Raw genomic sequence first — 13410 nt, 5'->3', positions numbered from 1 at the left:
CCCAGTACTCTTTCCTGCCATGGCAGAGGGTCGGACTTGCTTCCGACCCTAGAAACTATGAAACACCCCCAACCCTTCCACCACCTATGATAACCAGTAAGCTAACCTGTTATCACTGCACTTATCAGTTAAATGATTATTTAACCTTTCACATCCCTACCAGGGATATAATCCTGATTATGCTACATTTTATTATTTTAATGAGTTAGACAGAACAATGGTGATAGTGCATTCATAAATTATGTAAATAGCCAAGATTTGATTCAAGGAAAGAATGAACAATTTACCTGAAATCAAACTGCTTGTCAGAAGGGGTTTCTCTTAGCTTCTCCCTCACTCTCTGAAAAGACGTTTGATACTGTTCATTAAGATAAATACACTCTTGTATCCTCTTTAACAATTCTGGCCTAAAAAAAAAGACAAAGCACAGAATACAAACTTAATGATAATAAAGAACCACTCAGAAGATTATAAATAAAATTAGAACATTTCAGCTACAGAGACATATTTCCAAGTCCAGTGGCTGGAAAATATTACATTGACATTAAATAAACTAACTTGCTAAAAGGAGACAAGGGCTTATCAATATATTAACATTCAAAGTGTAAAGAGGGTTAAATTAAAACATGTGTTTTTAAATTGTTTTACAGGCTAAAATTTTTGGCACATGTTCTACTGTCACTGGATCACATTGTGGTCCTATTATGCTTCATAGTACAAACCAAATAGGAGCACTGATCTGTAAAAATTCCTGTTCAGTTCCAGTACTTAGGCATTTTTCCTTTTAAATTGTGGCTTGGTTACCAGCAAAGTTTGGATGTCTCTTTCTGGACAAAAAAAATTCAGAAGAGTCTCTTTCTTCCTTTAAATCATAGATTCATAGAACATTATGGTTGGAAGGGATTTCAGGAGGTCATCTAGTCCATCCTCCTGCTCAAAGCAGGACCATTCCCAGCTAGATCATCCCAGCCAAAGCTTTGGCTAGCCGGGTTTTGAAAACCTCCAAGGATGGAGCTTCCACCACCTCTCTGGGTAACCTGTTCCTCTGTTTTACTACCCTCCAAAAAAAATCTTCCTAATATCTAACCTAAACTTCCCTTGCTGCAACTTGAAACCATCACTTCTTGTTCTGTCATCTGCCACCACTGAGAACAGTCTAGATCCACCCTGTTTTGAACCCCACTTCAGGTAATTGAAGGCTGCTATTAAATCTTCCCTCAGTATTCTCTTCTCTAGACCAGTGGTCACCAGCCTGGGGCTCGTGATCAACCGGTCAATCCCCAAGCCTCCTTAGGTCAATCCTGGGCTGGGGGGACAGCTGGGCGTGTGTGCATGTACACACCCACCACCCCCAGCACCAGAAGTCAATCTCAGGGAGGGAAGGGACAAGGGCCAGATTGAGGCCCCTGCAGTGAGGGACTGATCTGCGGCTCATCCAGGAACAAGAGAAGGTAGGTAGGATGGTGGGAGGATTGGCACCCCAGGGGGGCTTCTCCAAGGGCAAGGGGTGCTCCCTCCTCATCTCTGTGGGGCTGGAGGCAGAGGCAGCTGCTGCTGTACCTCGAGCCCTGCTGCAGCTGGCCACATGTGGCTCAGCTCAGCAGTGGGGACTCATGTGGCATTGGGCCCCAGCTGGGTCTGGGGCTCTCTACCACCCAGGGGCATGTGGCAAGGGGCTCTTGCTGCTGGGCACAGCCTGGCGGGGGCCCCAGGGGCTGTGCCCCCTACCACTGGTGCTCCAGGATGGCCTTGTGAGGGCTGCTGCTGTGCCAAGAGCACAGAGGAAGGGGCATGGACACCAGGAGCATGGCAGGGAGGGGGCATGGGCCCCCAGGGCCCCTGCCAGGCTACGCCCAGTGGTGGGAGCCCCCGATCCATGCACCCCTGGGTGGTGGAAAGTCCCAGACTGGACTGGGCCGGGGCCCGACACCACTCCTCTGCTGCCACTGGGCTGAGCCACACCCACCAGGCGGCCAAAGGAACATGGAGTTGGGCCCCGACCCGGTCTGGGACTCTCCGCTGCCCAGAGGCATGTGGGGGGCCCTCCTGCTGCTGGGTGCAACCTGGCAGAGGCCTTTGGGATCCGTGCCCCTCCCCAACCGTGCTCCGGGCATAGCAGCAGCCACTTTATCCTGGAGCACTGTGGGGAGGAGGGGGGGCACAGGCCCCCTGGGCTCCTGCGGGCTGTGCCTTGCAGCAAGATCCCACCCCCAGCAACATGCAAATTTGCTGAGGGTGCCATCTTCCAGGTCCTTGATAAAGACATTGAACAAAACTGGCCCCAGCACCTGAATATCAGCATCTGAAAAACTGCAGTTCTCAAAGCCACTGGTCATGCTCAGTTTATGTGAAACCATTTAAGTAATCCTGACACAGCTATTGTAAATGAAATGTTGGGAATGAAGAGACTGTATTTTTCTCTTTAAATACCATACTGCCCTCATATAGGCCAGTTAGTCTTAAAGATCATCATTCTGTTAGGAATTTGTCTTCCAGTTCCAGAATGTTGATCCTGCCAAAGAAAATAGGAAGTTAAATCACTACTTTATACTATTGACTGGGAAATACAAAAAGAATGTAGCAAAGAAGTGAAAAACCAAGCAGAATTAATTAAAAATGAACTTTTTTAAGAATGCTGAAAATTTATTTTTAGTCTTACTTACTGTAATTTTTTATAATATTCTGTAGTTTGTTGTGTAAAGGCAATTGTCATGATCTTTTTTGCACAAGTATGCAAAATGTTTAGTGTGATTTAATTTTGTAGCGCTCAAGCTGTATTATGGGCATTATCGTTGACATGGTCCACTCTATATCCTCATAATCAAGGCTACGTCTAATATTGTTGATCCTTTCTGTATAAGGTATCCAAGAACTGGCCTTTGCCATGCATCTAACTCAAAGAAATCTCCCTTGTCTAAGTGCTCATCATCTCGTGTCTTAAATATTGCAACATCCTCTTCTTCAGCCTTGATGTGCAAGCTATGCTGCTGCAAAGATCATTTTCCTAGCTCATCACTGACCATGCCATGGCTGTCTTTGAATCCCTCCACCGGCACTTCCCTCTCTTTTGCAGAAAAATAAACTACTCTTTATTTTCAAGACCTTTCCCATACTATCCCCACTCTCTTGTCATCTTTCATATGTTTCTGAGATATCAGTTCTTGCCTCCACTCTGTCAGTGATTCCATTCTTTATCAGTACTTGCTAAACTTTCAAACAAGCACCTTTGTGTTTTTGACCCATGTTGCACCTCACATTTGGAAGGAATTTCTAACAAACATCCACAAAGTTACTTCATTATCCTCCTTCAAATCCTTCAATTCTCTTCTACTGTGCACCTAAAAAATGTAAAAGTTAGATTGTTGCTGTGCTGAAGTGACTGTCCACTATACTGACCAGGCTCTCTCATTGTTGCCTCCTGCTCCCTTATCTATATCAGTGGTGCTCAGTCTTTTTCCCTGGCAGGCCTGATGGGCAGTGCCTGGTCTGACCACAAGCTGGATGGTGGTTCCAATGCAATGTCAGGGGCCAGTGTGGCGAGCACCATCGGCCATACAGAGGTGGGGGCAGCCTGGCTTAAGCCTGGCCTTGCAGCAGGGGGAGGGATGTGACCCAGCCCCATGGGGACTAGAGGCACGTGACCTGGCCTAATAGGGGGAAAGGGGGCATGACCCAGCCCCACAGACAGAAAGGGGCCATGGCCCACCCAATCCAACTCCCCAGGGGAAAGGGGACATGGGCCAGCTCTGCAGAAGGGGTGAGGCCATGGCCTGCCTCCAACTGGGTGCACAGGGCTTGAAATCTAGGAATTTAGCAGGGGGGAGGGTGGCTGTATTAAATGGCCACCCCTCCCCCACCATCAAGTTTCCTAACCTGTGAAGAGCCCTATGGGCCAAATGCAATGGCTCCATAGGCCGCATTTGGCCTGTGGGCCAGAGGTTGAGCAGTCCTGGTCTATCTCAATCCACTTGTCCCTTGTCTTAGACTACAAGCCCTTTGGGACAGTGCTCATCTTCTCTTTTGTCTGTGTACTGTTCCTGACAAAGTGGGATTTTTGTCCATGAGAAGACCTTTTAGATGAGATGATCTTCATCATCATTACCACCATCATCATGGAACAGCAGAATGAAGAATAAAACTAAGGTCTCCAGAAGGAATCACAGAAAGTGTTTTACTTAACTTGCAAACCTACCATAAACTTAACTCTTTTTGACACAATTAATGTTCATCATTACTCACCCTCCCACCCCACCCCACCCCATACCAGTAAGAGCAAGATAACAGAAGAATATACAGACAGAGTTCCCTCCCCAACTCCTAACCTATTGTATATGATGAGCAAAACATGGCCCAGCCCCAGGCATGCAGTGGGGCTGGGGCAGCACAGTGCCAGGCTCTGTGTCCTGGCAGCCCTGGCGGTAGCAGCTCCTTCCAGCAGCTGTCACCACCAGATCCAGCCTTGCTGCCCAGGCACCCCAGCCCATCTGCCCTGCACTCACTGCTGGGGACACTGGACAGAATAGGCAGGCCTGGTCTCCATGGAGACTGGCCCAGGTCCCACATGGGCTGGGCATGCTTGACTCGGCAGATGGGATGGGGCCGCAGGCTGGCAGGGAGTGGTGTCCAGGGGCAGGGCCAAGGCCAGAATCATGGGGTGGTGACAGCATGGGGCTGGGGGCTGGGCTGGGGGCAGGGCAGAGCCATGATCTGCTGCCCACATGTCCCTGCGACAGGCACCAGTTATGCATAAATGTTGACTTAAGCTTCCCCCACCCCTTGTCCTTATGGTTTTCTCTCTAAATAGTCTTTCTTTTCCTACTCCTAGTGCTCTATTCATGTTTTGCTCCAAAAAAAGTTATAATGATAAAATATGCATCTTATAAACTGTTATCTTTGCATTTTAATAAAACAGTGCACACTATGACCTTGATCCTGAAAAGATTTACAAACATGCTTCAATTCATGTACAACAAGCGGTCTTGATTGAAGTTAATGGGAACATTCACATGCTTAAAATGCAAACATGCTCAGATACTTAGCTGAATCTACTTTGGTAAATGTATCTTTTAGATACTGGTTTAAACTATAAATATCACAGAAGTATTCACTAAAGAAGAGGATAAAAATTAAACGTCACATTACCTATCTAGGTCCCAAATTTTCGAAACGCCCTCCTTTAGATACATCTTGCATGTGCTAATCATTTGGTTGGTGACTTTAAGAAGAAGAGATGTCATATGTTCTGAAGTATTGTAGTAGGGTGATGTACAGTAGATCATACAGATACTGTTCATTAAATTGGGTATGTGTTTCACCATTTCTTCCTGCAACCAGAAAAGATGAGCAAACTAGCAATTCACATTTCCTAAAAACTACTAAATTTGAAAACCTGACCTGGAAATGTGTCTTACGTACTCCTTTCATCCTGTTTTGTGCAATATTAGTTATATTTTTAAGTCATGAAAGCTCAATACCTTGGTGGCTGCTAATGCACCACCACAGTCAAAGCTCCTGGATCACAACAGCTTCCAGTAGTGAAGGAAGCTATGACCAGCTACAGACAAAACAAGGCATGGAATGCATAGTGAGGTTGAGGGGATGGTCTATCAAGATGGGCCAGATTGTGGCATCAGAGCTCTTAAGTATAAATGACGGGTAAATCTCCTGACTGGCACAAAAGGAGAGGTTCACCAAATTATCCCAACTCTTCTGTGCCTGCTTTTCGGGCAGAATAGGGGCAGAAACTAGAGGGTCCTCCTTCTCCAGTCAGAAACCTCTGAGCCATTAGTGACTTCAGAGATTGCCCCATAGTCAACAATGAAGTAGAGCTCTACTGAATCATTCCCCAGACAGAATCCATGACTGCTCCTTGTTGTCAGCACAAGACATCCTCCAAGCATCCATAACTCAATTAGCACCTCAGGCCTTCTTATACCATGCCTTTAAGCATTTTAGTCTTCCTGCGGGACTGGTACCAATGTCAGCTGTTCCCCTGGGTAGTCATTTCAGAGGCAATGCACTTGTAGCTAGCCTACTTGCAGTGGCTCCTCTAAAGCAGTGTTTCTCCACCTGTGGATCACAACCTAAAAGTGAGTCGCAACAATATATGAAAGGGTTGCAAACAAAGTTTTAAAAATGGATCAACTAACTTTAAAAATGGATTCTCCTTTAAAGAAGAAAAACCATGGGAAACTATGGATTTTCCTGTGCAGGTTGGAAGAGGTTCCACCCTTCCAGGGGCTACTTGGGGCCCTTTTTCCCCCCAAACACCCACCCTCACCCCATACACTGGGGGCAGGGGGGCAGGAGTGAGGGGTACTGGGTCAGGACTGGCCATCAATGTTTACAAATGGGTCCTGGTACAAAAAAAAGTTGAGAACCACTGGACTAGAGTAAGTGATGGCTATCTTCATCACCCCACAAGGCAAGGAAGTCCATTATTTCTGCCTGTCTCCAGTTGCTGGAACACCTCCCAGAGATGGTAGATGAGTGTAGTGCTGACATCATGGGAGCAGGCTGCTGTTGACATGCTCCATATTCATTTTCAACACTCCTGACACAGTGAAGGCCAAAGTCCTCAGTTGGGTATCCAGTAAATGAGAGTGTGGTATGCCTTCATGTCTGGCAGTAAACTGTAGAAGTCATAGGCCTGGCAGATCCGACCACTCTGGAGTGGTGGAGTTTGGTTTAAGAGACAGAGACAGCTCCCAGGAGCAGTGTGGGTATAGAGGGGAGGACACGGAGCACTATGGGATACCAGAGGACTGATCAACTCCCTATTATAGTCTGTTGGAGATTTCAAACATAAGATGAAGTGTTTTACACTACGGCACTTCCAAGTTGTTCTTGTTTCTTTCTAATCATTTTTGAGGTGCAACTGCCCTTTTTGAAGTATTTAATTGGCTGAGTATGCATGTACCCTCACTTTTTGTAATGCTTTAAAGGCACTTAGAGTACTCCAGATGTTACAGCTGCCCATGCCTATAGCACAACAAGGTCAGAAGAAACCTGCACTCCTAAACTACTCAGACAGATCTTTGTCCCAGTCTCTTCTTGAAAACCTCCAGTGGCGGAGATTCCACAGCTTACATAAGTAGCTTGTTCCAGTGTCCTACTGTTCTTACAGTTAGAAAGTTTTTACTGACATTTAATTGAAAATCTAAAGTGTTTAGATAATAGTGAAAAATTGATTTATGTAGCACAGTATTTTCCTATCCTATGACTCCCTAGAGACTCCAGAAGAGATAGATAGAAACTATTAGAAACAACTTTTAAAGAAGGATTCTCAGAAGGCAATTACATTTTTCTCAAAAATTTGAAAAATTAAGCTCTTTCATTTAAGGCCTAATAATAAAAAGGGCCGAGCATCTCTTTAGATGTATTAAGCTACTTCAACTCCCATCAAAACCTCTCAAAGCACTTTTCAGGAGGTACTCAATAGATAACAACTTCAAAGAGCAGCAGTACTTCAGCTGGTTTTGTTTTTTAAGATGAAGACAGAAAATTGTGCGTCTTCTCAGTTTGTTGTTTCCACGGTGAATGTTGATGTTAACATCTGTTTTCCAACTATCAGATGAGGGAAGGCAGTGGGCCATGCAGCAGAAATTTTGTAAACTTATATTGTCTTCCTTAGTGGTGGCATCTACAACATTTATGCTTTCATTTAAAGGAAATATTGATTTACTCACCACTTGACTAAAAGGATAAACATCAAAATATGAACCAGGCAAAAAAACCCATCAAACTAAAACTCAGACACATTCTGAATACAGGGGAGAAGGGGGAACCTACCTAAATTCATCTCATTTGGATACTGACTCTTTTAAGTGGAAACACTGCTATTTTTGTAATTTACTCTTTCAAATGTACTTACTCAAATGTAAACGCATTATTTTTCTGCTAACCAAAACATATAAGGAAGAAGACATACTATTTTATTAGACATATGTGCATACTTTACTATATGCTAGAATTCATTTGGGCACCTGGGAAGAATGGGGCTTGGGAGAACATTCTCCCTTTTCTTTTTTTTTTTTTTTCTTTTTTTTTACTGCTCATGTATTAGCATCTGGAATAGCAATCGTTTGCTACCTAAGAAATAGTGTATTTTCTTTTTTTGAAGGCTATTCAAAATCTATACATTCAATTCACTCATGGTGCAGGAGTTAAATTCGGAAATGGAAAGGGGGTACCAGTCTGCATTTGGTAGTAACAACCCTTCTTTTACTGAGTCTCCTACTAATTGCTGCAGTTAAAAATATTACTTACAGGTGAGGCTTTATCAAGTGGACCAAAAAACTTATCCAGTGTATATAAATATTTTACATTGTCTTTAGCTTCATTGGCAGCATTTGTAACATTACCATCCTGAAAAGTAAAAGCAAATAAAATGAATAGTGTTCAGGTTTATTGCACAAGAACCTGGAGACTCAATATTTTTCCAATCCACGCTATAAAAAGAACAAATAGACGGCCAAATTTCGCAAACACCTACTCACACAAATACTCCCAATTATGTCATTAGATTATTCTCATAAGTAAGGACTATTTGCAAGGCCTGACATACTACATATTTAATAATTGCTATCCAATAATTAGCAGTTTTTGGACATGGTAATTGAGGCATCACAAGTAAAGCAAAACTCCCCACTGAACACAATAAGAGGCTACTTTGCCCCCAACTAAACTGAAAATCATGGTTTTGGGGGGCTGGTTCATAATTTCTCAATGTTTAACTTGGCACAATTGAATGTGTTCAATTATTATTACTATCAAGTATTATTACTTTTATGCGAGTCTTGCAAACTTAGGCTGAGATCCACAGGACAAGTCACTTCTGAAGTGATATATGTGTGTCCCTTTTGTCTAAAACTGCTTGCACCATTTAAAACTTAATAAACAATTCTGTTGATGGTGCACAAAAAAAATGAAATCCAGCTCACCATCTCCTCCTTGTGTTGGCTTTGCAGAGCTAACAGCATTCAGAACAACAAATTTCTTCTCACTAAACTCAGCAGATATGACTGAGCAAATACCAAAAAGGAGTGAAAGATTTCAGTGGAATACTTGCTGTTTCTTCCAGTAACTGGTCAACTGGGGCTTTCAAATGGTTTTGACTCATGCATCACCTGCACGTAGCTTGTAAGTTTGCTTTTCTGAACTGCCTGCAGTCTTCATGGCTAAACTCTGGTCACAAGTGTCTTTGGGCCAGGTCCTATTTCTCCTTTATGTACCTGCATGGCACTTAGGCAGCCATGTAACTGCAGTCTTTGGCACTTAACTCACAGTTTTGGGTTCTGTGTAAACATCTTGCCCCACACTTCACTTCTGAGCATGTTCAGCAGACTGTCTTATTGGCTGCATAGGTGCCCCAATTAGGTAAGTCCTGAAACTTTAGTTGGCAAAAAAAAAAGTTTATTTTTAAAGCACAGTAATTACCAGGTCTTTCCACTGCTTTAATATTTTGGATCTTGCTGCCTGAAGAATACTGAGAACTTTCTTTACTCTTGGACTCTTGATCTCATCTAAAAGGCTTTGAGATAAAGGAAATACATTATTTTTTTTTTCAAATGACAATTTATATTTATCAACAAATGTCTTTTAGCCTGCAGGAGAAATAGTACAGTGATTTAACCTGTTAAATGCAGCCATCCTTGACTTCCAATGCTCCAGTTCAGCAGATGGGCCAATGTCATCAGCTTCTTTTCTCATTTGCTCATTTTCCACCAAAACTTGTCCAATTTGTTTGATCCAAATGATTAGTGCTCCCTCAAGTTTTTCAATGACCTCTGTGTTATTGCCTTTAAAATAATAAAGCCAAACTGCATTCTAATAATATCTATCCAAAAATAAACTCATGTTTAAAAATAGTATTCTGTGTCCTTAAAAATAAACATATATTAAGAAGTCAGAGAAGCTACAAATATTTGTTATAATGAAAAAGGTTACATAAGAACAATACATACACACATACTTTGTCATTTTCCATTATAAAAGAAGGTGCAAATATACAATGAAAAAGAGGACAAATACAACAAGATGACCAATCCTGGTTTTAAAAAGAAATGAAATACAACCCCCTTCAAGGCAAGTGCAAATTGATCGAAGTAGCTATGTAACTTACAGTTGTATATTCTATCGGTGTGTCTACGTGAGATGTTAACTGTGCAGTAGCCTAATTTTACTGTGCAGTAGCATGCAGGGCAAAACCCGTGCTAACATGCTACTGTGCAATTAGTATCACTAAAAAGTCATGCGCCAGTGCTACTGAGCAGTAGCACCAGTTACCGTGCATTGATTTAGTACCTGGTTATCCAAGTACTAAACTTAATATGCAATAACTACAGCACATTAAAGGTCATGTAGACATACCCTATGTAATACATCTCTCTATTTCCAAGAGTCTGATAGAAACAGTTCTTGTGTTATGTTAAATTCACACGCAGCTCATTATAAGGCTCATCTATAAGAGATGCTACAGCAACATAGCATTAGTGGGTACGAATCATGACGCTGATGCTACTGCACCATAGCAACAAGCTATGACACAGTAGCTTGTTGCCATGGCGTAGCAGGGTCAAAAACAACCCATGAGCCACCAAGACTGCACAGTAACTGTGGTTATGGCACAGTCATTTAGTACTTGCTAATAAAAGTACTAAATGACTGCACAGTAACAACTGTGCAGTCAGGTATACATGTATACATGCCCACAGAGGACCACGGTCACTCAAATACTAACTTCTTTAGGACTAAGATTTTTGTATAGGTTTTACTTGGTCCAACTCCAAGTGGAAAGAAATGAAACTGAGTAGGGAGCTCACAGTTTGGCCTATAAGCACAAGGGTTGCATCACTTTTAAATCAGATAAACATTTAAAAGAGGACAAAATTTTACCACACTTAGTTTAATACAGAAAGTTTTTATTCAACAAAAATGCAAAAGTGATTAATAAAAATGCAAATTAATTTATTGGAGGATAACAGGGCTGAATTTATGATGTCACAATTTTTTCTGAGGTCATAAACCTGCAATTATATTCTACTTCAGGAATGGAAGACTAAACCCTTTAAAGAAATCTGGCCTTGCAACGCAAGGAACACTTTTCCTAAAGACAATCATCTCTACATTTGCTTGGCAACACATAATATTCCTTATTCAAGAACTACTGGGCTGCTTCTTCACAACAAAAGTTAAGGATGAAAAACATCTATCAGTAGAATGGCCCCCCTTAAAATATATTCTGCAGTGCTTCCTGTAAGTGGTCTTATCTATGTTTGCTTACCAACATATAATATTCTTCCTTCAGGAGTTACTGACCTGCTGTTATGTAGTCAGATGGGTTATGCAAATTGTTGAGGTAACTGTCAATATCCACCTTCTGCAGCTGAATTTTCCCATCCAAATTCTGTCTTGATGATGACAAAATACCCACAAATTTATCCAAACAATACAGAAAATGTTGTATGTGGCTGTTCTTCAAGCCTTCTTTCACAGCTCCCCAGTGCTGATTATTTAAAAAAAATGATTGAGAGAAAAAATATAAAACAAAGGAAGCATTTATTAGAAAATTACAGTATTGCTTTTTCACAATAGAATTTAAGGATTTAAAAAAGCACCCCCTAAAATACATCCTTTGATGCTTCAGCATGACCACCACACTGATTGTAAATATTGCGTGGGGAAATTTTGCTATTGGCTTCAATGGAATGGGAGAGGGAGCAGAAGCAGGCCAACAATAATAAATTCCAAAACACTGGAATGTCTGTTCATCACAGTAAAGCTGGAGCGTACGTGGTACTTATATCAATTTCAGTTACAGTATGCAGTAAGCTATGGGCCTGTGCTTGATAGTCAAATCACTTTTCCATAAACAGGCACAAGGATCTCACAGAAATAAATGGCTGTCTTGAATTCTCTTGCCCACCTCAAAGTGACTTACTGGGCTTTCTTTTCAACTTGACTTCAACACAATGGCTTCTTCTGTGGTGAGGAGGCCAGATTCTAATCTCCCTCTCTGCTTCAGTATGATTTTATCCAGTCAATCAGTATACCCTCAACTACGCCACAGAAGCAGGATAATTCCATTAAACTGAAGCAACCAGGATGTGCCTCCTACCTCCTACACATATACCTATTGATTAAAACATATATCTAATTCTGATGCAACCAAAAGTAATTGACACTAATTTTAATTCAGGTTACTCTAGTTTGAATTCAATCATTGCATTCCTGTCTTCTCAGAGATGTTATACATGGTATTTTTAAAGACGAATGAATGAATGAGAAATAGGAATTGTTTCCTTTCATAGACTTCTGTTTTAGGTTTATCTGGTTTACAACATAGAAAGCATTAGCCAAAACTCAGAATGGTTTTGCAAAGAAAAAAAGTACTTATTGATTACCTGTTGGGATTTAAGGGTTGGGATGAGGACTTGGGCGAGGAAGATTTCCAGGCCCTGAAGAATACTTCCACTGCTACAATCAAACATGCCAAAATTCACCTCCTTTGGAACAAAAAAAATGGTTAATGGAATGTATTGAAATGAAACTTCTGCAACTCCATTACTAGTTGTGTGAACTTCAGGTACATGCAAGACATGCATGCACAAACCATAATCTTTTCAGTTCCTAGAAAGAGACATTTCTTAACTGAACCTGCCTCCCACCTTTGGAATTTGAAGTGATCCATTCCTGTTACTGGAAGATTTAGGACTAAGCTGTGCCCACTGGTCAGACTCCCACAAGAGTCCTTCCAACCTTGCATCAATGCTTGTTCTCTCAAATTATTAAAACCACTGGATACAATGTATTTATTAACCTCAAGGCAATTACATGTCTAATCTCCCTTTAGAGAACAGTCTCTATTTGCTATAGATTGCATTCTGGTGTTTAATTAGACTACTATGGTGAACTGAATGAGGAGAGAATCTATTAGGAGAGAATATTCTCTGGTAAGAAAATTCTCATTCTGTTGGTTCTCTGCTCTCGTAACACATTTTTCCAACTCATAAAAAATCATTATTACATATATAGACAACACTTTACTATAGAAATACTCTCCATTGCTTTATCTTACTCCAGTGTAACTAGCTGAGTGAAAAAGGGTTTGTGAAATCAAGTGTAAAATACATTATTTTTGCCTGACCTGAGAGACATTTGCTGTAGTAATTGCTTTATCTGTACTCCTTAGAAAAAATGCACAAGTTCCTGTCAAGCCCTATAAAAAGGAAAAAAATATGTAAAAGTAAACATAACATATACCAGTAAATATAGTCAACAAGTTGGAAAAGTAAAAGATAAATTGTAATAAAACTTCAATTACTTGAAAAATATTTAGTGAACTCATCATTGAGAATACTGTAGAGTTGCATGAAAACAACTCACCTCTCAACTTCTTCAGCTGCAGCT

At 41.5% G+C, this 13410-nt stretch overlaps 1 protein-coding gene across 1 annotated transcript in view; it reads right to left on the bottom strand.

Moving 5' to 3' along the window:
• Window positions 1–13410, bottom strand: part of LOC109291939 (dynein heavy chain 5, axonemal-like) — a 361945-nt gene that overhangs the window by 322717 nt on the left and 25818 nt on the right. The window contains exons 6-13 of the mRNA XM_019509183.1: window positions 13148–13219; window positions 12405–12506; window positions 11320–11506; window positions 9635–9800; window positions 9439–9532; window positions 8269–8367; window positions 5143–5324; window positions 288–407 (exon numbers count right to left, since the gene is read on the bottom strand). Of these exons, the coding sequence (XP_019364728.1) occupies window positions 288–407; window positions 5143–5324; window positions 8269–8367; window positions 9439–9532; window positions 9635–9800; window positions 11320–11506; window positions 12405–12506; window positions 13148–13219 (1022 nt within the window). The remainder of the gene's footprint in view (window positions 1–287; window positions 408–5142; window positions 5325–8268; window positions 8368–9438; window positions 9533–9634; window positions 9801–11319; window positions 11507–12404; window positions 12507–13147; window positions 13220–13410) is intronic.

This window comes from Gavialis gangeticus, unplaced genomic scaffold (assembly GCF_001723915.1).
Source record: "Gavialis gangeticus isolate Ggan-Ray unplaced genomic scaffold, GavGan_comp1, whole genome shotgun sequence".
Classification (NCBI taxonomy): Eukaryota; Metazoa; Chordata; order Crocodylia; family Gavialidae; genus Gavialis; species Gavialis gangeticus.
Note: the sequence above shows the minus strand (reverse complement) of the source record. Positions and strands in the feature narration are given on the sequence as shown.